Here is a 26,604-nt window from a genome sequence, read left to right as displayed (position 1 = left end):
CGGCTATTGGCCGATCACCGCGTCCCGATGGGCGGAGACGAGCAGCCCCGAAAGGCGGGGCCTCCGTTCGATTCAAGGCCACGCCCCTACGACCGGGACGCAGAGGACGCAGAGCGAAGGGAGGAGGCCCAACCAACGACCATCCTGCCGAAGTGAGGTCAGTCTACCAGGCACTAGGTCTGTTACGAGGAGCGTCCGCGCGTGCTTTTCACCGCTGATTCGGATTCCTGACCACCCGTCAAAAACCGGCCGCTGTTGAAACGTTCGCGTTCCGGGTTTAATACAAACCGACGTCGTGTCCGTGCGGAGGATACTGGGAGCCCGCAGACGGAGTCGCTTCAACAGCGTTCAAAGGACGTTATTTATTTAAGAGTGGTGACGGAGACTCGGTGGTTTGATTGTTCTTATCTGTATGTCGGCGCGATCATGTGCTCCTGAAGTATTGTGCCGAAAAACGTAATATGAATTTGTGCCCATATCGTTGCCTCGCATCGGTGCATACGACATGCAGCGTGACCATGTTTGACCGAGTGAGCGTGACCGTCGCCGTCGCAGCCGCAGCGCGTCTTCTCAAGGGATCCTTCCGTGCTCCTTCGGCGACCGACACTTGAGTCCTGGCGGAGCGTCTTAAGCGAGGGAACTGGAAGCAACGGGCCGTCTACAAGGGAGGGAATGTTGCTGGAGTCGCGTACCTTCGCCGGCTGCAGGAAGAGACACGGACTGACGGTCAGGACTGAGACCCGGGGCGGTGGCGCTGCAGAAGAGGAATCCTCCTGCTCGCGCCTCCTCGGTAAAATGCAGAGCGAGTCTACGACTACCACGGTTAATTCTGCTGGAATACCGCGGTGCAACCGAGACGACGGCGACGAGAGCTCGAGCCCTTCGCCCAACAGCAGCATACCTGGGCTGCTCAACAACCTCAGCAACAATTGCAACTCCAATCGGCCATGCGCCACGGACTTCAGCATAGCGGCCATCATGGCACGGAGAGATTCACGCAACCAGCAGCAGCAGCATCATCATAACCGGAACTCGCAGCAACAAGCCGTCGGTGGAGGAAAACTCCATCAACACGGTGAGTACGCGAGTTATTTCTACCAATTCGGATCGTTGACGGTTGGATCAAAGAGTTCGTTGTCGAAGCTTTACGTCCGATGTTCGCAGTCGGTTTTTAATTTTAATTAGGTACATTTTAGATCCTTTCCCGAGACAGTTTAAGAAATATGAAGCGAACATGGACGGTGTTTCAAACATCCATCGAGAAGTGAGAGCTCCGTTGGGCACGGATTAGATATTCTGAAATTGTTTGGGTGCAACAATCGTCGTATGAGACAGAACAATAATACCCAGCTTCGACAAAAGTTGGCGAAAATTTTTACGCGGTTCAGGCTATTTTCCAAGACGGCAATATTTCGCTAGATCGCGATGGTGATAGACTGATTAAAACATTCAGTGATAGCAGGTCTCGCATTCTCTTTCTGCGCAGTCTCGTTATACCGACATTACGTTACTCGAACAGCATAATTTTCAGAAGATGAATAAGATTAAGCGACCATTAACTGTGTAATTAATTGCACTCGAGTCGCAAAAAGATTTGTAATACCTCTTGTGAGTTCAATATTCAATTTGCAACGAATATAAGGATAGGTGAGCTCGAAATAAATCATCGGAGAAATGATCTCCACAAATTGAAGTGTTATAAATGAAAACTCACCATTCAATGTCACTGTTTCTTCGCTTTGATTTGCAAGAGTTGTCTAAACCACTTTCAACCGACAACACTATCGATCTGAAACAAGAATTTGAGAATAAGTGATGTAAAAATGATCTAATTTCGAGAAGCGAAATACTCGTTGCTCGTTTAAATCATTTTTCTGAGGAAATGTAGATGGAAAAATTCATCTCGGAAGATTTGCAAACCATTCGTTTACGACGAAACTATAATATCAATGATTAATAACTTGAAATTGCAGAGTGAGCGTTAGGTTTTTAATTTGAAAAAAATTGCAATAACGTATTAGATCCAAAATAATTGATGATCGGGATTATGCGGCGTTTAAAAATATTTTCTGTTGTAAAGAAAAACCGGTTTAGATAAATTCCTATAATTTGATTTTAGTCACAGATTCTAAGCATTCGATTTACCAATTTTTTGTTTCGGTACTTTCGTGTTTAGAATGTACACACGATACATCATTAAAATCACCATGAAACTTGAGTCGAATGACTCGTACGACGCGAAGGAAATTTGAGTGCCTTCGAAATGTCTGACCTCGATTAAAATAATTGCAAGAAAATGAACTGCGGACAAAATACAACATCAATTAGCATCTACGTGTCCGATTTTCGCAAATCAGTGAAGTAAACGACCGAAACACAAACAAGCAATTCGCATCGATTCTGACACATAAATTTAACTGTTTCGATACTTGCGTGTTCGAGACTGCGCAAGAGTCGCCAGATCGTTACAAGAAGAAACAATTGTTGGATACTTGGGATTAAAACGGCAAGAAATTTGATGTTGATTGAATTACGAGCGGCAAGGAAGAGCAACTTACAATAAATGCTTCGCGTGTCCGAACCACAATTATTGAGGTATCGCAACTTTGGCAAGAATTCAGTTGGATTTTCCTTGGAACAGAGTAAATTTGACGTGGTAGTTTGCCAACGTCGGTGACCGCGAGGAAACGATTCCAGTCCTGCGTGATTCGACGCAGACGTTGCCGTCGAAACGCGGGACCAGGTGCGGACCATAAAGACATTTAAGCGATCGGGATGGCCGAGCGGTGGTAGGGCAAAGGGAGATATCTCGAGACGAGGGATCCGTGGGTGCCCGTAGGTGCTAACCAACAAGCTAGCAGCCGGCCTAACTACTGTTGGAATGAGCCCTATCTCCCCCGGCATCGGAAACCCACTGGTTCGTTGTTTACAAAACATAACAATTTACGCGGGGACCGAACACGCACGCAAAGCGACCATTAATTTATCACCGAGCTCGGCGATCCGTGCCTCGAAGACTGACTTTGGGCCCGCCAGACTCTTCTTCCTCCTTTTCCTCCGTCTTTCTCTTCCTTTCGACGTTGAGAACTTTCTGCAGTCAGGCTTCCTGCATCCTTGACTTTACCTACTGCATACATCCTGACAAAATTTGTGCATAGAATACACAGACGCTATGGAACACGTTTGCTTCGGTTCGCCGAGGTCTGAAGCATGTACAGTCTGGTCATAAAAGCCTTGCAACAACGGCTCAAAAAGTTAAGATGCAAGTCCAATCGAATTGAAAAAAACTCTTCGTGATCCCGGAAAAAATTTGTGAAAATTTCAAACCTGAACTTAATTTTAACCGTACGCATTTTCATAGATCAGTTTCGCACAGACTTTTGCAACCTCTGCTTTATCGACATTTTTTCTTATATTTTCTTGACCTGACTGTACATCCCATAATTCCTTAATAGAGCTGTGCCTCTGTTTGGTGTCGTCTCGGAGCTGATAGCCTTTAAAGTTTTAATTTAAGGCCTGATGAGGCAAGATGCCGCTTAGCTCTTAATCATATACACCCGCAGTTTACACCCATACCACGTGGCTTCACTCATCGTACAAACCCTGCAGTCAGAACGCCGAATATTCCCGAGTCTATAAAATGTAACCAGAGTTGTTCGCGACGGCAAAAATCTCTGTTAAAATCAATGCGAATCATTTTACGTCCTTAATTTTATTTCAGTTTGTAATCGAATGTTTCCTTACGATTATAGTCAAGAAACCGAATGTGTGAGTGAAAGTTATTCTTGCATTGCGCTCGGCTTTTTTTTTTACAATGTGCCTGTGATTGAGGGGTAAAAATTAGACGTCCATTAAATTTCATCCACTTTACACAATTAATTTGCTATCGAGAGAATTGAAAGAAAAAAAAAAATTTTCGTCAAAAGTTGAGAAGGTACGACTAAAGTTAGCCAAGCTGAAATTAGTTTAAACAAACACCCAATTAGTATAGCAAGTATTTTTAACCCCGCAATTTTTTAATGTAAAAGCCGGTCTATTAGGCATTTTAGAGTAATCTACTTTGTGAATAGATATCGTTGATTACCAAAATGATGAAAGTAGCAGCATAAGTAATTTCGACGGTTATTAGAATTGTTGATGCACAAAAAAAAAATAAGAAAAAAAAAAAAGAAAAACTTGACACTGGAACTCCAACATTGGATCATTTGTATGTATGAGAAATATTTCAACAGTGAGTAAAATGGCTACATGTATTTGAGTCTTGGAGACAATTATGATTAAATAGCATTTTTTCGGCAAGGTAAAAATTTCGTCATTTATTTAAGAGTTCAAAGAAGACGCACATTATAACGTAGCCAAATAAGCGACCAGTGGGAACGATTCGTGGTTAGGGTTTACGGGTGCCATGCTGATAATTACGTTGAGATTTTACGGTCAAGATTTAGGGAGAATATGTTGAAATTTTGTTAGAAGATCAACGAAGCAATCAAAAAGTATTATAAGACTATGTGTAATTTTTTTCATCCGTTGATTCACTATATGCACCACATTTACTTTACTGATAATAATCACTTTTTGTTGTAATAACTGAAGTAATCAGTAAGAATGGTGAATTTTTATGGATAAATTATGGGCACTCATGAGATAACATGAACTTATAATAACAGCAAGATAATATTATATTAAAAGATATAATGTAATCTTTGATCGAATTGAGAATTGCAGCCCGAAAACAAGAGTTTGACTCCGTGTAGTAGACCGAAGCAGTGAGAATGAAGGAGCAGTATGAAGAATAGGAAATATTTGTGGTACAATAACAGGAGATGAGGTATTCCGAGTTCTTTTATCAGGCGCATACTCTGTCAGTAAAATAAGAAGCACTGGCTGAAAGACGTATGTTTTGGTTCAGAGGTACTGAATAGAGCTGTTCGAATAGAGAAAAAATATGTAAAGTAATAGATTTTCACTGAAAAAAGCTTTAAGAATAAGTAAGTTATTACAGTTGCTTTTTCCATAAGCGAAAGATCGAAGTTATTGGTTCGGCATTTTAGGCTAGATCGATTTGGATGAAAGAAAAACACTTCAAGTTCAATATGAACCAAAAAATGGACTACATTGAAGTGGATCATTTATATATACTCAATCTGGGGGTATTTGCAGCTTGTAAGAGAATCTGTAAAAAAAAATCGTTTCGAAAAAAAAACAAATTTGCAAGGCTCTTTCATTTAGATGTTACTTATTGTTCGTAAATTATACGAGTATCTGAATAAATCGATATTCTGTCGTGAAAGCGTAACAACTATTTCGAGAGCAGTAGAGACGCAGTTTTTAAACGTTGCTTGCCGTACTGACAAAAAATAAATTTTATCATTAAAGAGGATTGAATTGAAAAAGTTCTTCGCAAACATCTACCATAGATTATTTATTGTGGGTCAAACTCGAACAACTTTTTTAACAAATGTTTCGAAAACTTTTTGTCTTCCCAATCCTAGAAATAATTCTTGCAGACCTACTCCGACGAAAAAGATGTTTTGAGAAACGACTTTTGAAACACTTTACGTGAAGAAATTTACGCGATTATGGATGTAAATATCTCAGTTATATCAGAGTTTTTATCCGTAGTATTCCATAAGCCGGAGTTTCTCAAGAAAGTTTCTTAGAACATTTTTAGAGCATTTTGCCGCAGTAGGGTACGAGTAATTGTTAAGTGGCGGGTTTCATTATTCAACCCACCGTTGGAAAAAAAATAGATTTTTTCTCCATTGTTAATCAAATTACACGTAATTCCTTCGCAAACGTTTGATGACATGGAAATACAAAATTGCAATAATAACGCGTTAAATAGACCAAGCAAAAGCTATGCAGCACAAATGGCGCATCGAACAACGTCGCAATATATGACAAGATTTGGGAGCGTAATGATGCATGTCAATTCGCACCTTTATGAATTTTCGAAATTTATTAAACCATTATAAACAAACTATACACTAATTCTGAAAGGCCAACTCATTGAAAATCATTCTAAAATTGCCCAATAACAATGGTTTCTCCCGACGTATCGTTACGTTAACGTTACCAACTTCAGTCTCATGAAAATCGGTCACTGATTCACGCATGCGCAAACTCTCACGCACGTCGTCGCAAGCTTTCGACGCGATGCGAAAGATACGGGACAGTAACAAGATTCTCACCCCACGCAAGACCCCTGAGAGCTCAATAATCTGCAGTGAGGTAAACATAAGTTTATCGGTGAAACAAATTCTACGAGCAGAAAAACACGGAGAATGTCGCGAACTGGCAAGAAGCTTGGCGGCCAATGGCCGCTGATCTGTTGTCACTAGGTTGCTAAATTTGGGAAGGAAACAATCGACAAGCCTCCCGAAGGGTCGCGAGGTACGATGCTTCGCTCATTTGAGCTATCAAACAAGAAATTAGTTAAAGATACTACTCACGGAGACACAGAGCGAGGATACGGCACGTTGAGTCAGGATGCCAACTGAAGATTTAGAGACACGCAATCACAATGATCACAACGATCACAACGGATTCTCACCGATAACTCTACAGAAGTAAGGCGCACGAACTTGACGACTCCTGCGACGCGTTACTTATGTTCCTGACGGGACCCGCGGCGCTCGCGTTCACTTGTTTCGTCGTGTTTCCGAGCCTCGTTGTAGGATGGCGTTGGTGGCGAGAAGGTTGAGCGTCGCTGCCGCGAGTACAATCTGGACATTGGCCATCGGATGAAGATGCGTGAAGTAGACTACGGTCTGAATAGAGTAACAACCGCTACTGTCAGCAATCTCGTATCTTTCTTGCACTTTTTGGCACCGGTCTATCTTTGTTCTAGGGACTTTTCAGCCGTGACAATTTGTTCCGAAATCGTAAAAAGCCCGAGTAAGTTTGTCTCGTGTAACTTCACTTGTGTCCTGTAACAATCAGTTTCAGAAACTTGGAGATATTTGTGTGAATTCACTTGCAACATAAATTCCTGATAGTATGGCAGCTTTCTGAAAAAAAACTCTGAGGATACAAAAGACGTATAATTTAATTAACGCCAAAATACCGCTTGACTAGTGTAATTTCTAGTAACTGTGTAGAAATATCTCAATTTGATTGCTGAAATTTCGGCAGATTTATGGAAAAAGTTTCGTAGCTTGTCAAAATTTTCGCAAACTTGTCATCATTTTAGTTTTACTGAAAATATTTTTCTACAATATGTGCAGGATTTTTTAGCTGCATTTAAAAAAAATTGATTTCTACTGTTTCCAAAATGTTTCCACTTTCGCTCAGAAGTCTATCCAGTTTTTCGAAACACGCCACCGACAGAAGACACACCAAAACACTATATTTCAATACATAAATCAATATTTTTCAGATGTATGACGCACTCATAGAATTTGGTATATTATGTGGCGAGGGACGAAAGTCGGCGATTGCGACGAGTGTGAAGCTTGCGCCTGAATAAAGCGAGGACGGCAATTACACGAGTTGCGATCGCCAACTTTTGGCCCGAGTCACACACGATAGTTTTTATAATAAGTGAATGAAAAGTGGTGAGTTAGTTCTGTGGAACGTAAGTGGGCAATTTCTTCTCCCTAGGGTCAAAAGTGAAGAAATTGTGGTCTGCGGATGCGCGAACCTACCTTTACAACACACTGAGATGAAGTTGGTTACCTACTTTCTTTCCGCTAAACTGCTACGCGAAGCCCCAATTTTCATGCACTTTTGATAACAAATGAAATTGCTGAACGTGTGATAGCAGAACACTATTTACGTTCACGTTTCGAATCGTACTAACCCTGTAACTGCATTTTATCCATGTTTCATGATACGAACTTACTTTGGGAAACTTGTTTATCTCGGACGCATATTGTTTGATGTTGACTTGCTTGGAGAATGTGGAAAAATTTAGGAGTTTGATCTCTCTACTGTATAATTCGGTTTTGGTCGTATCGAAACATTCATAGCTTTACACTTTTTTCGTGTGAAAAACGAATGGAGAACGGTTTAATTAGACAAGAATGAATGCAATATGCAGTTCTAATTCGTCTTTTGACTTACTTATACAAGAATGTTTTTATCTCTTTTACTTTACACAGTTCCTAACTGAATCTCATACAGCGAAAAACAAATTTATTTGCAAGGTTGGAATGTTTTGCTCTTGAACTGAATATGACTTCAATGCGAACTCTGATAAAATGGGTTGACTCTTGAGAAGACGTAAAAGAAGCATAAGCGAACAGAAGCATATACATCTAAACGGATGTAGGTATATAATTGTCGTCCGTAATGACTGAAGTATTTTTAAATACTTGCTCTACCTTGACGTATAAATCTTGTAACGTACTACTTGCATTGAGTAAGTCACGAAGCATTAAGTGGCATGTAAATTTAGACGCCTTAATTAAGCCAATTAGATACATATTTCTATTACGGACGTACATATAAACACACACGCGTATCGTTATTTTTGTAGATTATCGTGAAATAGGATGTATGCACATATACCTAATGTATTGTATATTCCCGAACTGAGACAGATAATTATTTCCAATTAGTGGAACAGACGGTACTAAAATTCGAGCCCTATATTTTTCTCTTCACTTTTTGTAATGACGAATCGATGCATGATTAGAAAAATATCGAAAAAATATAGGATACAGCTATCGTCCGTTACACTAGTTTCATTTTTCAGTTCAAATATCGAAGAAACGAAACACGTTCATTCGTTATAAAGTGTTCAGAAATTTTCCGGAAAATAACATGTGTAAATTGGTTTACATATTTAGTGATCAAGTATCTGAAAGTAAAAATAATTTTCATTACTTTTCTTCACAAATTTTTAAACATTATCGAAAAAACTCTTGAAAATTGTTATTTTTCTTTTGCTTATCGAATCTTGGAATGGAAATTCTGACACTTCTAAAAATTATCTGGTAAATCTTTAGAGAATACTCGAAAAGTATTGGGATTTCGAGGCCCTTTTAAAACACGCTGTAAATGTGTCGTATTTTTAATGGTGCGGTTTTCCGAGTTCTTTATTCGTAAGATATTTGAAGAAAATAGTCAACTCAATATGTTTCCACCAGAGTTACATGATTTATCGAAATATTAAAATTGAAAAGTGTGTGAACTTGTACCCAGAGAATTTAATTTACGTTGTTACTCCGTTCCTGCGTCTGTCTGTCGTCTGTCAACACTCAGACGTAGAGTTTCCGACCGTTTTGAATGAACAATATCTCCGACAGGTCGCGGAGCAAGAAAGCATCGGGAACAGAGCGCCGCCATTCTTATAAATAGCATCTTATTTCCTCTTTAAAGAATTCCTGTCGAGGCATGGCATCTGTGCTCTGACGCCACGACCACTTCAGAAGCAAAACGCATCAATTGAAATATCACCCTTGTCGTAGCTGTGTGCGAGCGTCTAGACGAACAGCGGAGCGTGTTTTGTCCTCCGTTAGTCGTAACTCCACGCTGACACATTTCAAATTTCTACAATCAGAGTCATTGTGAACAAGCGCTGGTAAAGCAGTCGCCTAATTTTTGCTCTTGGCGGTCAAAATTCAGTAAAACCGACAACGTGAATCGCTTTTTTCAGAAAGGGAACCGGGTGGCTCAGGCGTTTCAAGGGGAAGACCGCCGCCTTTGGATAATGTTGACACGGAGGAAGAACCGGAAAATGATGACGCCGGAAGCACGAGTGGCAAGGCTGCGTCACCCGCAAATCCTCTGCTCCAGGAGCGGTCGAATTGCGAAGAACTCAGGCACGTCGTTTGCCATTTGGAGACCAAGGAGCTCTGGGACAAGTTTAACAAGCTGGGTACGGAGATGATCATCACCAAAACGGGACGGTTCGTATATGATATTTATGAATCTTAAGAATATTAGAATTCAGGTATGCAATAGACTCGAAAAGTGTTGGCGTGAAAAATTTGAGAAACGAAGGTTTAGAATCAATAATTGAATGAAGTACTTGCGAGTTTTATCGGAGAACTATCCCATTGCTGCGTAAAAGAAGAATTGAAGACTGCAAATTCAGATCTAAATAGTTCATTGATTATCAATCAGAAATGAGTTATACTGTCGAGCACACATTCACCCATACCAAATTGGTATAGTTTATTCAAATTCAGTAAATATTAGCTCAGTTTTGTTGAAATTGGGTAAGTTTTAGATCATAAACCATTTTGCAAACAAAATAAGTTGCGATGATCAAATTAGAGTACCGATTGCCTGTCTGAAAAAAATGGAATAGTATATTGCTGCCTAAAAAGTTGTTGATAGCTGAGTTCTAGAATTGCAAATCCGTTCGGTTTTTCCCACATATACTGCGGAAACATTGTTACGACCTAATTCAACTTTATTAACCTCAGTCGCACTTGTTCAGTTCTTATTTAAAATTTTTGTCGTTCATAAATAGGCGAATTTTTCTCACAGTGTATTAATGATAATGATAGTTAAAATGATAACAACAACAACAGTAATGATAATAGTAACCACTGCCATCAAATCCGGAAGGGTAGGTCCCCATGACGTATTGCCAGCTTATGGGGGGCAAGCGAAGAACGATCAGTAACCATCATTACGCGTTTGCAACCGTCTTAAGATGTTCCATAGAAACATTCGCATTTGTACGGAGGACTAGGAAAATCGCGAATTCACTGAAACCTGTTAAATTCCAATAATAAACCGAACAGTCGATAAATTCGACAATCATTTTCGAAAGACGAGTCGCTTAATGAAAATCGCAACCTAAGATCGAGACGACATTAAACAGCATGTCGCCAGTTCAAGTTGCTTATACCAAACCCCGTAAGAATTATTCTTCTCGACGTTTTCCCAGCTGCCGGTCTTGTCCGGTAGCCAGATTAGATTTCCCTCGAAGTCGATGGTAGCCAAGAGATACGGATTTACGTCCGTGTGATCGCGGTGCATCTTCGAAGGTGCGAAGGAGTACCGTACCATTCATCCAAGGAGTATAAATAACCGAGGACAAGAGCCATCGGTCAGCTCGAGCGCCGATCGCGGGTTACGCGTTATTTGATCAAAGAATCGAGAGTCGGGTAAAGCCGTATCTGCATGTGTTTAAAAGGTAGAAACGGATGGTGCTGCTCACCGCGGTAGCGGCGCGAACCTCGACTTAGCGCATCGCTGCGCCACCCTTTAACCGTGGTCCGAGAATCCAAGAGGGGAACATTAATACAACGTCGCGCCCCCTGCTGGGCGCGCACTAAACCAACCACGGGGACACCCGCCGATCTTATCTCCACTTCGATCTCGCGACCGGTGCATCGTCGTCTCCGAGTCGAGTAGGCGACTCGGTATGCATTCATCCCGGTCGAGCCTCGGGGTCGTGAGTAATGCTTTTATTTATCAACCCGTCCTTTGTTAATGAATTGAGCGTGCCGCAGGCGTTGGGCTGAGGGGTTGCTGCAGGTACCTAGTATCCTATCTCTTCCCACGTGGGAAACCCGGGACTTTATAACACAGGAAGACAGGTTTTCGATGGGGAGAATTGGGAGGGAGTTGAGGAAGAAGGAAGCGAGCAGGCGCGCAACGGCGAACCGGAGACAAAGGAAAACCGACTGATGGGGCGGGACACGTAAGTTGACGGGTGAAGGGAGCGACGACCAGCGTCGCGACGCGGATCTAATTACCGAGGCGCTGGCGGACGACGCGCTGCGGAACTGCTCGCGTTTCCCCCTCGCGGGGGATCAACGCTTGGTGAGCGCTAGGGCGTGGAAACCGTGCGGCGGGCAATTAGGTACCCACCCGTCGCCGTAGACGCCCGTTCTTACCCTAGGATTTTCTTCCTCCATTTCCCTCCATTTTACAACAATTAAGAGGAGGGGAAACTTCGGTGCATCCTTCAAAGTCCCAAAGGCTGTGATTTATTTTTCAAATTTGTTAATATAATTTCTATCGAATATCGTAAACGAGAGATTATTCGAAATGCTTATCTTCAGCTCTGCTGCAGGTGAAAAGATATTCCGTTCCTGTTACGCGAACAATCGTGATGAGAATTATTGGATTTTGAAATTTTTTTTTAAAAACGAAGTCTACGCCAAGTCGGGTCTAAGCGCGGGTTCCTCTTGCAAAAAGCAAACAACCTCCCTGTGTTGAGATCTATCCAGTTTTCCTGAATTCCGGGGGAAGTGCAGAAATACCGAATGAAGTATTGAAGCATGTTGATCGGGTCGCATACTTAATTATAAAAGTAACTTTTAGCCCAATATTTTACTCTTTATCAATTTAATATCGCGAAACTGAATTGTAACCGTTTGCGCGAAGTTGTCTGTCTCTTTATAGTCGCAGAATTCAGTTAAAACGTAGGTTTAAACGATCAACTGAGTACGCTATATTGCTCTGGTCATACGAGCACTAAACAATAAATTTAGAAATACCAATCGAAAAGTTGAACAAAAACTTTAGATAGTTGAACGTAAACTGAGCTTATCGCTGATAACGAGATACTACAGTGTGCGAATATTTGTGATTGACAATATAGTTATAATGAAGTTACAGGATACGAACAGTTTTCAAACGACAGGCCCGCAATGATTGGAATAAAAGTTAGACCATGATGCTTGCGAACAGCGTCCAAGATGGACGCTGCGTTTTTATTCCACGAATGTGAAAAAAGGAAAAATCGCAATGGTAACGCCTGCCTCGTTTAACTCTTCGTAGGCGAATGTTCCCGACTTGTCGGGTGTCCTTTAGTGGCCTGAGGGCGGAGGGTCGCTATGCAGTACTGATGGACATCGTCCCCGTGGACAACAAGAGGTATCGATACGCCTACCACAGGAGTTCCTGGCTCGTAGCCGGAAAAGCTGATCCACCCGCGCCTGCCCGTCTCTACCTTCACCCCGACTCTCCCTTTACCGGGGAACAGCTGCGCAAGCAGGTCGTCTCCTTCGAGAAGGTCAAGCTGACCAACAACGATTTGGATAAGCTCGGACACGTGAGTCTTCATGGCTGTTATTATTATTACGCTTCCTTTTTTCCATTCGTTCACCGCAATTCTCCACATCTACGGACATCTAATCGCTGTTACAATCTAATTGCTCATGTGTCGGGCAATTTTTCTACTAAAGTTCATTCGATGTTTCGATAAAACTCACTAGTCGTTTCAAACAGAATGCGCTACTACCGTTTTTCCCCTCTAATTTCTTGTTACCATCACAATGATTTAGTTCGGGTAATTAGTGAAGAGTGATGAATGGATGGGCATCCGTCAACTTTTCAACCCGAATTGATCTGATATGTCAAGGAGATATTTTAGCTAAATAAAAAAAAATAAAAAATGTGTTGCCATTTTTCATCTCATAATTTCTTGTGACTGTTGCAATGATTTAGATCAATTAATTCAAAGTGACGGATGCATCGATAGGCCGAAGCGAGAAAGCTCAGCAACAGCGAAAGCCACCAAGTTAAAATGGTTCGTTTGAATTTCAGCTTGTGCTTAATTCGATGCACAAATATCAGCCCCGCATTCACCTTGTGATACGTCCCGACTCCGGCGCTGGAGGACCGATTTTGGATCTCGAGCAGGAACCTTACAAAACGTTCGTCTTCCCGGAGGCCATTTTTACAGCCGTAACCGCCTACCAAAATCAACTCGTAAGTCGCTTAGTTCTATCTTTCTACTTGCCGAGGGAGAGGCACGGAAACATTTGTAATTGAGTCGCGTTTTTGTCTAAACGGAAAAAAAAAATAAAGGAAATGCAACAGTGTTTATAGTTAGGGAGAAATTCAAACAGCCAAACGGGATCTTAAATTACAAGTACCGGGTGTTTTCGGTAAATTGACGTCTGCGGTAAAGCTTCAAATCCTGAAAAACAGAAAACAAATCGTACTTGCTTAGGTACGTCGGAGGAAAGAAGAGTCAAACCCCTCGGAGGAACATACATATTGTCAGCTGAGTCGAGGAATGGTTAAATTTTGCTGTGACAGAGTGTCAAAACTTACGCCCCAGGCTTACTTGTGATCCTAAATCTCGCCGCGATGGTTACAGTGGCGCAAACAACCAAGATTTGGTTTCAAATACCTCCGCTGATGGAATGAGCAGCGAAAACTTCCGCTGTGCGTTTCACGCTGTTCTTGCAAATACACGTTAGATTGGCCGGGATCATATTATGTGGAATTCCTCGACAAATTTCCCTTCACTGAAGCTTTACGATCGCGTTGTTTATATACATACGTTTGGATTAAACGCAATGGAAAAGTTTCTTCGCCTTAGACGTCTTGCGCTGCTGCACCGTTAAGCGGAAGATTAAGACTGATAAATGAACCTGGAATTCGAACGAAACTTTAAGAAGTAGGCTGGATATTAATTATCCGTGCACTTACGCCATCGCGTAAGTCTTATTATGAGTAGTTAGTACTCGCTATCGTCGACTTCCGTTATTGATTATTCGACAGTCATTCTCAAATTAGGTTCATGCCCAATGCACCTGTACAGTATTTCAAGATCCACCGAAGTTCGAATCAAATATTACCCGAATAATAGCTATCCATAAAGTTTTTGTTCGCAGAGTGATGGTTACTTGATCTATAGATGATCAAAATGACCGTTATTGAACTAGTTCATATTCGAAAATAATGAAAATTCGACTACTGTGCAATTCTTGACATTAATTTGAGGCTATGCCAAGTTCTTCAATAGATCATCACTTCAACAGTGGTCGAAAACATTTTTTTAGAAAATTTTTACAGATTTCACAAACTTTGAATGTTTTTCATTATATTCAGCCTATCCTCACGTAACTTATCCCATCGAAAAATTTCACAGACTCCATGTATAGGTTTTGTAAAAAGTTTACAAACATTTGCACAGATTTGAGCTAAAATACAAAATTTTTTAAAGTTTCACAACTTTTTTCAAAATGTCTTTTTATAAATATGTTCACACAGTGCCGGTAAAAATACTTTTACCCTCCGTCGACCCGGTTGATTGACTTTCGAAGAAATTTTGTGCAGTGTAATTTCAATGAATTTTTCTCAAAACACACCTCAATTTGTGATTTCTTGATTGAAGTTATCCGACATTGTCTAAAAAAAAAAAGTGTACGAGATATTTAAAAGTATTCGAATATGATTAACCCTTTGAAAACACGCCTATTTTTTGAATCATGCAAAATTGCTGGGTCAAAATGACCCGCCTGTTCCACTTTTCATGTCATACCATTTAAAACGTACGAGTCCGATCTACCTGAAAAAATCCATGGGTATAATTTCACTATCATAGACAAGTCACGAGTAAGAAAAAAAAAGTATATGTAAAAAGAGAAATTTTTCACGAATTACTGTTTCAGGAGAAAAACATGGGTCAGAATGACCCGGTACGTTCTCGATGGGTTAATTGGAAATAAGTAGAGTTTACAATAAAGTCGCTGGCATTTTCGAAATACTTGTTTAAAAATAGTAGGAAACGTTTTGTGCCCGAAGGATCAAGGCGTATGACTTTACGAGCTTAGGTATAGAGGCTCGAAGGCAAGACCGAATTCCGGGAATCCCAGCGGAAACGCACCTGCGAAAAACGAGCCCACGCGTCGCGGTCAGCTCTTATAACAACGAGCCGGGTTGTGAGCACGTAGGATATTGTAGGTTTACCGAGGGCTGCGGATCTGCATTATCGTATTTCACGGGCGTCGTTTAGAGCGCGCGTGTGGTCCAAGCAGCCGCCGACGTCGCCGACGCATTCTCGGCCGTCGCGGCGCTCCCGCCGCTTTCTCCGCGTTCCCCGTTCCGGAGTTTCCTTCCACCGTTAGGTTAGGATCGCCCGCTTTGAGACCTCCGCGCTCGCCGTCCGCACGCGACGTCTCGCGATCACCGGAATCTGGTGCACCTCTGATCTCGTCGAAGTGACAATAGACGAACGGACGGCATTCCTTATTCCTCCGCTCCGCTGACTTTCCGCAGTGACGCAACGTTGACTCGTAAGAGCTCTCCATGCTGCACTTCGCTTTGCGAGCTTCGCGAGCTTCGCGAGCTTCACGAGAGAGAGAGAGAGAGAGAGAGAGAGAGAGAGAGAGAGAGAGCGGCGCGTGTGCGAGCGGGTGGTCCAGCTACCGTCTTCTCCGGCGTCCCAGCCGCGACGACTCGGCCCAACTGTTGATGACGATGATGAGGTGCGAAGAGATTGCTCCGGCAATTACCTACGCGCAGTTCTTCGTTCATCACTCCGAATTCTTTCGACCACGTCACGTCGAGATGTATCAGATTCGTTCCTTCCTGGCAGCCTCCGACTCTTCGAGACGTCTTCCCGGATCTCGTTATCCTCTTTACTGTCACCTACTGTACCGTTTCTCCTGTTTTCACAAATTCTCTCGTCACACCTAAGTTTCTTTTCTTTTTTTCTTTTTGCGACACACTCCCTGTTCGGTACGGCGTGAATATTGCAACAAACAAACTCATTTCCAACCTTAGTCTTCGTCGATTTTAAAGCAGTAGTGATTATTCTTCATTATCAGCTGGCTCACGTTCAACCTCTTCTCTATACCTTATTGAATTATATTCCATTTGCACGGTTCCGTCATCTTTTCTAGAGATTCATAACTTTATTTTACGGAGGTTCTATCTTGCCTTATTTCCCCCTATCACATCGGTATTGTTTTGTTTCGAGTTTATCTAAAACTTCAAACACGGTACATGAATCGTGAGTAATTGAATCAAGTTACCGAAAAACTTGCTTTCAACAAGTTTACCGAGATTTCCTGGAGATGAAAACTCGTCAGTTTACAGGTTATATAGTTCTGCTGATTTCTAAATAAGCACAGTCTATTTTTATTATACCCTTGCCACGTGTTGTGCTCGCATGTGTATAATGTAAGACTGATTCACGAATCTGTTTAGCTAATCGTGCGTTGACTAACATCATAAAACGAAATGACTAAGTCACCATTCCACCTAAAATCTAGTTTTTAAGACTCCTGAAGCGACAACCCTTTGGGCGAATTTTTGTCCAACACTTTTGCGATTGCTCAATTCTTTCCGTAAAATCTTGCTTAACCACGCGAAGAAGATATATCGTCAGTGTCATACTGTATGTGCGGATGTTTCACTAGAAATTCATTGCACGCAATCGGGTTTTCAAAATATATGAATACATTTTACTATTTGAAAACTTATTTCAACAAAATAAAGGTGTAACTGCTTGTACGAAGTTTCCCTCCACATTATACTTTTACGATTCAACTAAAACAATCAGCTGATCTACAAATGCGACGCCATATTGCTTCAAATCAGCCATATTACTTTCGATCCGAGTTACAGCGCATCGAGAATTCATTACAATATTTCTAAATAAGGGATACAAAAAAGAGGCGACTTGTTTAAGTAAACTTTGTTGAGCTTAACTTTTGATTTGTGCAAATTTTGAAAACGTTGCACCGGCGCTGTGGAAAAATTTGGTATCTCATCCGAAGACCGTACCAAAGCTTTTACTAGAACACGTAGAACCTGTTAAATTGTATCAAACAATGCTTGACGGAAGTTGACGAGAGCTCTCCGGCGTCCGTCACTTCCCGAGGTCCCAAACTGCATCACGTTTAACCGATGCGTCGTGTTAGTTTTTAACTTGCCGGTTCGTATATTTCCTCGTCTAACCCTCGGACTTCTTTGCGGTAGGCTGGGATCGGTGGTTCCTGTCCCCTCCCTCGACTCTTCGCTCTCGTCTCCGTTTAACAGGATTTTTTTATTTTTATTCCCCCCCCCCCCCCCCCCCCTGCTTTTTCTTCACCGACTTCCCGTAGCTGCTGGCAAGTCGCATCACGCTGCGCCGGTCGCGCCGAAGTCATTTCACTTTTTGCCCCCCATCTCCGACTTCACTTCTCGACGTTCTCGTAATGACCTTACGAGCGTTTCGCATCCAACGTCCTTCTCACTCACACGTCATAATTCATAACTTAACTGCCTCGCTTTCCCCTTGAATTCCCCTCGATCCCTAGCGCATGACTATTTGTCTCTCTTTCTCCGACCATTCTTCAGAGACACACTGTCATCGGAGTGATGCGTTGCCACCGCATTCCAGAGTTATTCAAAATGACACGTACGTTGCTCGCAATTTAATCATCCATAAAAGAGAGACGAGTTTTCAAATCAATTTATACACCCGTTGGTTGGTATTCACGTTCGATTTAAACGACTGCCAGCATTACGTCGGGTAAAGGCTGTATTCAAAAATTTTCTCATTCGAGAGGTACTTAATTATTCCTGCCTTTTAAAATTATTTCTAAAGACTGCCAATATCTCTTCAACACCATTGAATGCTTCTTTTACTTGTTTGATTCTACGATGAGATTCGAATACACTTTTAAAATTTTTTCTAACTTAAAATTTCATCTGATCAGAATTCTGATTTGAATACCAACGGTAAATTAAGAAGATCGTAGGAGCATCGATCAATATTTATCCTCAAGTTACTCAGACTCCTAATTTTATTCAGAAGACATTTTCTTTACAACTCCAATGAAATACTTTTCCTCTGCATCACATTGGTATCGGTAAAAATATAATTTCTCACGATTGCACCAACGTAGATTTTTATCAGGAAAATAGCAACGCGTGCAGGTGGGAGATCGGCTGATTCTACCCGAAATTTTGGCATTTCAAGGCTTGTAATTTGATAAACTCCAAATTAAGTTGATTATCGCTTCGAGATAATAGCGTCGTCTGCTAATCGTGAAACAATCAATGCCTAGCCTCACCTAATTTCCAATGATAACCAAGCTGGTTGAAATCGGTAGTGTGGTTAAATTTCGGCGATATTAGCCTCCCCCCCCCCCCCTGCCCCTCGCCCATCTTTTGCTTACACTTTACGCGGTACGTGGCGCGTGGGTGGGGGTCAAAGAAGGAGGCGATGGTTTTAGTGGCTGCAGGCGTCGCCGTCGGCGGCTGAGCGAAAGAAAACATAAATAATCGGGCTCAAATGAGACAGCAGCTCGAAGCCACACACGGCGGTATCAGCAGCGTCGGTGGCGTCGGCGACGGCAGCTCGGTCTCTCTCTCTCTCTCCCTCTCTCTCTCTCTTTCTCTCTTGCTTTGCGAGAGAGCCACGAAGAGAGACGGTCACCAAGTTTACGGTATGGTATAATGACTCAGAGCGCTCCGCGCGAGACGCTTTTCAATGAGTGTATCTCTATTAAATATATAAATAGACACGCCTTTACCTACGTGCAAAGATTCAGACCCTCTCACCCTCTCTCACCCTCTCTCTCTCTATCTCTCTCTCTTTCTCTTCCTCTTCCTCTTTCCCGACGGTCGCGTTACAACTCAATTTAACAAAAGTCGATCGCCGACCGAAGTTGGCCATCATTGTTGTCAACACCGCTGACGGTTAAGTTATGTTGATTAGTTTTATAGCCCATTTTTAATTTTTTTAATCAATCCACTTATATATGAATCTCAGATGTGTAAGAAAAAAATTAGTTATGTAATCCTTTGCGATGCATATCGGATGTTCTCGTTACTTTATTCATGAGCCAACCCGATTCGATTTTACTAAATAATAATAACAACAACAACTGAAAATCATTGTTGTAGTCGGCTTTGCTCGGAAATTTTTTATCCGCAAAAAAATCTGTCCTATACCCAAACTAAATATCAGGGTTCCTAAGGTTTTGTCCAAATGGCCATTGTTCTGAAGTTCTTAGAAGCCTGAAATTTATGCGAAAGGACTGTTGGGTAAAGTACCACAATTATTTAGTACATAAATAACACCGGAAAAAATATGTAAGTCACGTGGTTAATCGCATATGTAAAAGCACTGCCAGTTTCGAAGTAAGAGATATCGGAAATCATTTCTTTTAACCGGCATTCTATCCTGATGTCAGTGTTCAGTATATTTGAATAAAGGTGATGCTCCGGTCGATTTCGACGTTGACGTACACATCTCCACATATCTAACAAGTCCACGCAAACGCAAACGTGGAAAAACGCTTAACAAGCGATTATGTATGTAATTCTGAACAAAAACACTGTAACTAGATATTTGGAGATGCGTATTTCAACGTCGGAAATCACCAGGACACCACTTTAACCTCACTTTACTGTTCTGACCTACAAAATCTTAATTTTGATGCATTGACATGCCGGAATCGTAAATAATTATATTACGCGAATGTCGCATTGAAAAGGCATTTCACAACCAGTTCTTGTGATTATCTACAGCTACATTTAATCATTTTCGTCAATAAATTAAACATATAAAGCAGATAATCCTTACCGATTTCCGAATCGGTTTTCGTAAATGTAATTGGTGAGAATTGTTTAAAAATTTTTACCTCGGACAACTCAGTCCTTATTTCGTAAACCATTTGGACTTCACCGGTTGCACATTATATTTGACAAACAACATTTTGGGACTTGGTATGCACACCTAGAAAACAAATGTAATCGGTAAAGGGCAGCTTCGGGATACATTGAAGTGAATTTAGCGGAAATCAATTTATGCAAATCGTTGAATTTCCAAAAGTCGAGACTTCCGTTTTAGATTTGTACTTCGACCATGACGTACACCGTTTCCTGTGCATTTATATTTATACCTATATACTCGTATCAGCCTTGGAAATGCGAAAAAATGTTAAAGTGTCGAGGATCAGGGAACGGGGAAGCGGTCCAGATGTTTGGCTAATGATGTCAACGGATTCGTTACTGTGTGTCCAGAAGAGGACCCGGACGAAAGAGTCTTATTACCCTGGCCTAAGGCTTCACTTGCCTTACTACGACCCGGCGAAAGCCGGGGCTGCACGTGGTGCTTGTGCCGCGCGAACACCCAGTCTAATTGGACCACCCACATGCTTCACTTCGCTATACCAACCTACTTCACTTCGGCATGCCATGCCCTTCTGGATTTTCGGTCTCTTTTTCTCTCTCCCCGCGTTGTAACGCCGTTCGTTTCTCTTGTTCGTGTTATTTTTCACCTAGGCACCTTACGCAACACGATTGAATACGTGCAGCGATCTCATCAAGAGCTTGAGAGATTTTTTGAACGATGCCCATCTTTTTCTAATTATCACACAAGCACGACCGTGAATCTCATCATTTCTTGGCATTTGATAAGACTCCGTTTTTCCGTAGGAAGGAAAAGTGTAAAATTCGAATTGCTAAAATTGTCGACAAAACGGAATAGTGACAAATCAACTGAGAGAACTACATTCTACACTTCCTCTATCCTGAGTAGTAGGATCGTTTCCAACCTTGGCAAATGATGGAGTTTGCAATTGTGTTTGTGTGGTGATTAAAAAAAGTTTGGAAAATCAACGAAATCTCAATAATTTTGTCGTTATAATATCCTAATGCATAGATTATTGTGAACCCTAGATATTTTTGTACTCATTCGTCAATTTTTTAAACTCATCTTGGTGGGCACTGAAACTGGATCGTAAACCGTATGATTCCCAAGAATTTGAAAAGATTTCATCACCCTGGCAAATGAAAAAAGTTTAAACTACGGTTTTCCCAACCTGTCGGTGAAACATTGGAGTCCCACCATCCCTTCAGGGCGCGAAGCATCTTTACGGATAGTTAATACTGCTTGCAGAGTAATAAAACCGATGAAACAACGCGAGGCTGTTGAAACCCACATCGACAGTAACTTCCCTGTCTGTTACATTTCGGGTTGAACCGAGCATTAACCGCTCGTTTATCAATCTACGAAGCAAACCAGGGGTATTGAACATTGCTGAATAGTTCAAAGAAAATGTATTTTTTTAACGACTCGACCAAATAAATAATTCGCTAACCGTTGGCGATGACGTTGCGTGACGGGAAACGGAAATCTACAAGTAACGTCAAGTTCGGTGGATCGCAGTGTATAATTCTAGCGAAGTCCGGCCAAGTTTCGAATCTTCTTAGAGGTAATTCGAACGTTTTAAATCCTGTCTTATGCCGATTAGCATCAAGTTCACTGTAAAATTTGTCCTTTGGCGGTGGATTCATTGACAGAGCTCAGATGGCTTCTGCAATAAACGACCACCGTGTCGGTGTATTTAAAACCTGTCGACATCTGGGTGCGTGCGAACAACACGCGGATCTTTTTTCAAGCAAAAGGATAAGCGTGGCTCGATCGCATCTGGGAGAAGCTTCTCTTTGTTTCGGTTAATCACAGGCGAGGGTTTTGGCACAAGGTTGTTTAAAATTAATAATTGTGAATGTTGGAGAAATTTATTAGGAGTAAATTTTTATGGAACTATTAAATTGCCCTTTTAAAATTAATTGTTACACAATCTCAGTAGAAAGTCGGGAGTCTCGATCAAATGAATTAAACTGGTGTTCAAAAACGATTCAATTTGATTTCAGATTACGAAACTGAAGATTGACAGCAATCCCTTCGCCAAAGGTTTCAGAGATTCTTCTCGACTAACCGAATTCGAGAGGTGAGTGTATAACATGATCCGAAGAATTTTCGTCACACTTTGGTTACAATGCGCCTTGCGAAAGCAAGTAATGAGCTCTCGTACCTTGCTGCATATTGAACATATTCATTATGAATTGCGCAAGTCGATTTCGTTCAATTTCAAACCGAGTGACACGCGAAAGTAATAACGGTGTCTGATTCGAAAAGTGTGAGCCTCGGTTGCTCGATTGTATAATCTGCATATTTATTCGGAAACGTGTACTTTACGAAAGAATTTAAATTCTTGAAGCACGCGCGTAAAAAAGAAAAACAGATTTTCACAATTAATCGTAATGCATGCATATAATATAATTATGAAAAATATAACCAATTTTTTGCACGACGGAATTTCAGTTCTATTTTCATTCTAATTCCGTCACAATCGTGATTTATCCAGCAAATATAATGCATTTTTATGAAACTGTACACAACAATGCAAATTTCTCGTTCGGAGTTTCTTTTGCCGTCAGGATCGCAAGCTTGACGAAAGCAAGCTTTCGAGATTATCTTCAACTTCAAACCAATATATTATTTGTTGAACGATATTAGAATTTAACTAGTTATTGGAAATAGCGTCAATCCACTTAATAAAAAATTGCTGTTTCCCGCGAAATTGAATCAACCAGTCACAACTCGTCATAACTTCAAGCACTTACAAATGTGTACGAAATGAGCCAGGATCTAATTAGACGAAATTGGTTAGTCTGCTAGAGTAAGCGATAAAAAATTAACGCACTCGCACTTCAGCCAACAATTTCTTGATATTGTTACAATAGAATCTATACTTTGGCAAAAAAAAAAACTCGGAAACAGAATATTCCAGACAAATTTCACTAACATTTTCCAATCTATTCTGAAAATTTCGAATTCTCAGAAGATTTTAAAATCTTATCAGAGACATTCGATTTAAAGTAGAATCCAGGGTAAGGTAAACATCAAAGTATCTAATGAAAATATTACTTCTCTGCTTACCTCGTCATTTTTAAGTCACGAAACGTGGCTCAAATCGTATTTTCGGCTCTTGCCGGACTCTGATTTTTCTTCCCCCCGTTTCAAAACCCACCCATGAAATTCCACCGAAACCGTACCGACCATCGGGAAATCCCGAAGACGATCCGAGGACTTTTCGTCACACGTGCGTGCAATAAAATGAGAAAAAAAAAAATCAATCATCCACGAGTGTTCACTTGAAAGGGGATGTTTCGTTTAAAATTGCAGAGAGACGATGGAGTCAATGCTGGCGGAGCAGCAATACCTGCGATCGCCGTTGCGGCTCTCCTACGAAATGGAGCAGCTCCAGGCGGCGGGAACCACGAGCAACCTAAGCCTCGAGGAGAAGGCCCTCCTGGCAGCTCGATCTCAGCTCTTCCTGCGGGCGGCGGCAGCCGCGGCGGTTGGGCCTTACACACCCCTTGTTAACCCAGCGTTGATGTACTCCGGTGTCGCCGCGGCAGCTTCCTCGAGTCACCACCACCACCAGCAGCAACAGCAGCAGCAGCAGCAACAGCAACAACAACAGCAGCAGCTCTGGTGGGCCTCGTCGATCGGGCCCACTCTATTCGCGGCGGCGCATCATCACCATCAGCAACAGATCGCGGCCTCGAACGCGCAGCAACAGGCCGCAACTGGACCAGCGGCGCCCCGCCCACTTTACCCTTCCGCCCTGGCCTTGGCCCATCACCGTTTCTCTCCGTATCACACGGCTAACCCTGTCTCGGCAGTCACATCCTCCGCACCCTCGCCCTCGCCATCCAGGAGGGCTACACCCTCACCGACCGACAGTCTTTGCTGCGAGGCCCAGGACCTCTCGCCCTCCTAGTCCGACGCCGCCTTTCCTCTTCCTCTTACTCTGCGTAAATGTCATCGGTATTTTCAACCCCCTCGATCGCTAAGCCCGGTCTCCTCCTCACCGACCGCTCTGCCCCACCTCTGAGCATCCGTTTGGCCTCGATTCACACTGAAATGTTAATCGCTATGCGGTACAAGTGAAAATTTTTATCAATTTGACAAAATTTTGTCTCAGAGACAATTTTTTTTCGTTAGTACTCTTACGGTAATCAAACCCTGATACTAAATATCCACAAGAAAGAAGTTGAGGGTGCAAATTTACGCCCAAGTTGAGGGATTTTTTTTTTTTTTTTTTCTCGTCAGGGTAAGTGAAACAAACTCGTACGAATTGTGAGAAATATTTTTGTTTTCGTCGTATTTGGTGACTCCGTAAATTATTTTTTGTGTGTATGCGAATGTTTTAAAACTCGCAGTGTTCGTGATAGTGTAGAATTTTCCTTGTGGGAATATTTCTATGTAAAAAATCGTCGAAGTTTAGGAAAAGTCGGAAGATATCAAAATTGTTACAACATTTAATTTTGGTGATTATTTCTTATCATTTATCGGTATTTCTCACCTGTGAAATTTGGTAATTTGAAATTTATTTGAAAAACTCGTCAAATTCTCGGAGACTCGTTGCCGGAAAAATTTTGTGAATTGCCGATATATTTGAAGAAAATCAAAAAACCGTCAATGTCTTCTGCGGTGAAAATTGAGAGCAATGTACGTGCTAATTTTTTTTTTTCAACATTTGTGAATACAGTGTAATTTTTTAGAGGAAGATTTTCAGTAAGGCATCATCATAGCAAGAAAATAATTCCATCACTTGAAATGATACCGAGTGCATGTTTCAGTGAACAGTAAGGTACGAAATTTTCCACTTGATGAAATTTGCTACCTACAGCAGATTTCAAAAAGCTGCCGTTTAGCTTCCTATCAAGAAAACGGAGATGTCGTTTAATAGAAAATACAAAACCTGGCAGTAAGTCTTGTCTTGTGAGATCACTGTTACAGCTGTTCGAGAACACTTCGATAAAGGCACGAGAGAAAGGTATTCTTGTAAATAAATTTCTGGAGGAAAACATTATAACTGTAACCTGGCTACCCTCGAAAGATGTACGACATTGTATCGAGTACTACTATGTAAATATCAACTATAGGTTATCCGCCTCTACTACTGTAATATAAGCTGTATATTTCGTATCATGACTTATTGTTATTGTTATTTATGTTTTAACGGCTATTCATTGCCATTGTTAAAAAAAGTACAGGATACGTTGTCTCCGTAGTTGATATTCATTGAAGATGAACCACAGGCGAGATATATCTAAATTTGTAAGAAAGAAACCTAAGAGTGCAGAAGTTAGAGAAACAGATCCCCAGAGTTCAGTTTTTAAAGATTATAATACATTTGGGCGTGATTAACCACTTTCACGTGATGTGTACTTTTATTTTTCAAAGATTATCATAACGTCAGAGCCTCGGGAAACTATACACCGAAACGCGTATGCGCCAGCTTTTTTTCGTTTGCTGAAGCAGGTTGACCAACTTGGTCTGATTGGATCCCAGCTCGATTTGTCCAGATTTGTAAATGCTTGAGGTTAGGATGAATTGTAAGGTGGACTCATTGTTAGTTACGGAATAGTCTATTCAATTTCACAAGGAAATGAAATTTCGAAGTTGAGTGGATTAACGTGACGGACAATAAATAATCAAATCGTAGCAGGTATTCTTGATCAACCAAGGCAAGTTGGTTAATATTGAAATTTAAATATCTTAATCCAGTTCTTATCCGGTTGGCGAGCCTGACGAGCAGACGAAACTTGAAGCGTGATTTAGTCCGATTATCCAATGAAATCGAATTATTTGGCACATTCACATTAGGGTGTGCAGTTTCTTAAAATTGTCTCACCATTTGCACTTCCAGAAATATAATGTATTTTGTACTATTTTTACAATTACACCATAATAATATGATTATTACTGCTACCATGATTAGTATTAGCATATAGCGAACGTTAAATTGTTAATGCTTGTGTTGTGAGAACGCCTACCTATCACCGTGCAAGTTGTCCCTTGTAAATATACCCTATAATAAACTCTTGTACTGAATCGTTTCATCATCTTCACTTTCCACGTATCTTCACAATTTTCATTAATAATTATCCTTTCTATTGCTATATTCGAGTTCCCCCGGATTATACATGCCTAATAGTCCTCAGAGCCTCAAATGTAAAAATTTACGGAGAGTCCGTTGTTTCAGGTTTTGACCCACAAGAATTGAAGGTATGTCACGAAAGAATGGAATACGAGTAAGCTCTCTTAGCTTATACTCTTAGCAAAAAAAGTATCGTCTGACGTCCTAAAAAATGATATCG

At 41.3% G+C, this 26,604-nt stretch overlaps 1 protein-coding gene and 1 long non-coding RNA gene across 2 annotated transcripts in view; one reads left to right on the top strand and one right to left on the bottom strand.

The window, feature by feature from the left end:
• Positions 1 to 6,571, bottom strand: part of LOC124297607 (uncharacterized) — a 64,034-nt gene extending 57,463 nt beyond the window's left edge. Inside the window, exons 1-2 of the long non-coding RNA XR_006906641.1 lie at positions 6,453 to 6,571; positions 1,715 to 1,789 (exon numbers count right to left, since the gene is read on the bottom strand). This is a non-coding gene — a long non-coding RNA (uncharacterized LOC124297607). The remainder of the gene's footprint in view (positions 1 to 1,714; positions 1,790 to 6,452) is intronic.
• On the top strand, positions 178 to 26,338 carry LOC124297598 (T-box transcription factor TBX20-like). Its single transcript, XM_046748803.1, has 6 exons — positions 178 to 1,075; positions 9,602 to 9,854; positions 12,691 to 12,964; positions 13,459 to 13,623; positions 22,303 to 22,379; positions 23,618 to 26,338. Exons 1-6 carry the CDS (start codon positions 673 to 675, stop codon positions 24,216 to 24,218), a joined length of 1,773 nt encoding a protein of 590 aa, XP_046604759.1. The 5' UTR covers positions 178 to 672; the 3' UTR covers positions 24,219 to 26,338.
• The last annotated feature ends 266 nt before the right edge of the window (positions 26,339 to 26,604 follow it).

Source organism: Neodiprion virginianus, chromosome 2, assembly GCF_021901495.1.
Source record: "Neodiprion virginianus isolate iyNeoVirg1 chromosome 2, iyNeoVirg1.1, whole genome shotgun sequence".
NCBI lineage: Eukaryota > Metazoa > Arthropoda > Insecta > Hymenoptera > Diprionidae > Neodiprion > Neodiprion virginianus.
This window is presented reverse-complemented; position numbering and strand designations above follow the sequence as displayed.

What these genes read in the sequence shown, in the direction of transcription:
- LOC124297598 (XM_046748803.1), top strand. Translation starts at nt 673, where the DNA reads ATGTTGCTGGAGTCGCGTACCTTCGCCGGCTGCAGGAAGAGACACGGA. An exon ending in ATCATCACCAAAACGGGACG is followed by an intron (nt 9,855 to 12,690) that starts GTTCGTATATGA and finishes AACTCTTCGTAG; the next exon opens with GCGAATGTTCCCGACTTGTC. An exon ending in CGACTAACCGAATTCGAGAG is followed by an intron (nt 22,380 to 23,617) that starts GTGAGTGTATAA and finishes TTAAAATTGCAG; the next exon opens with AGAGACGATGGAGTCAATGC.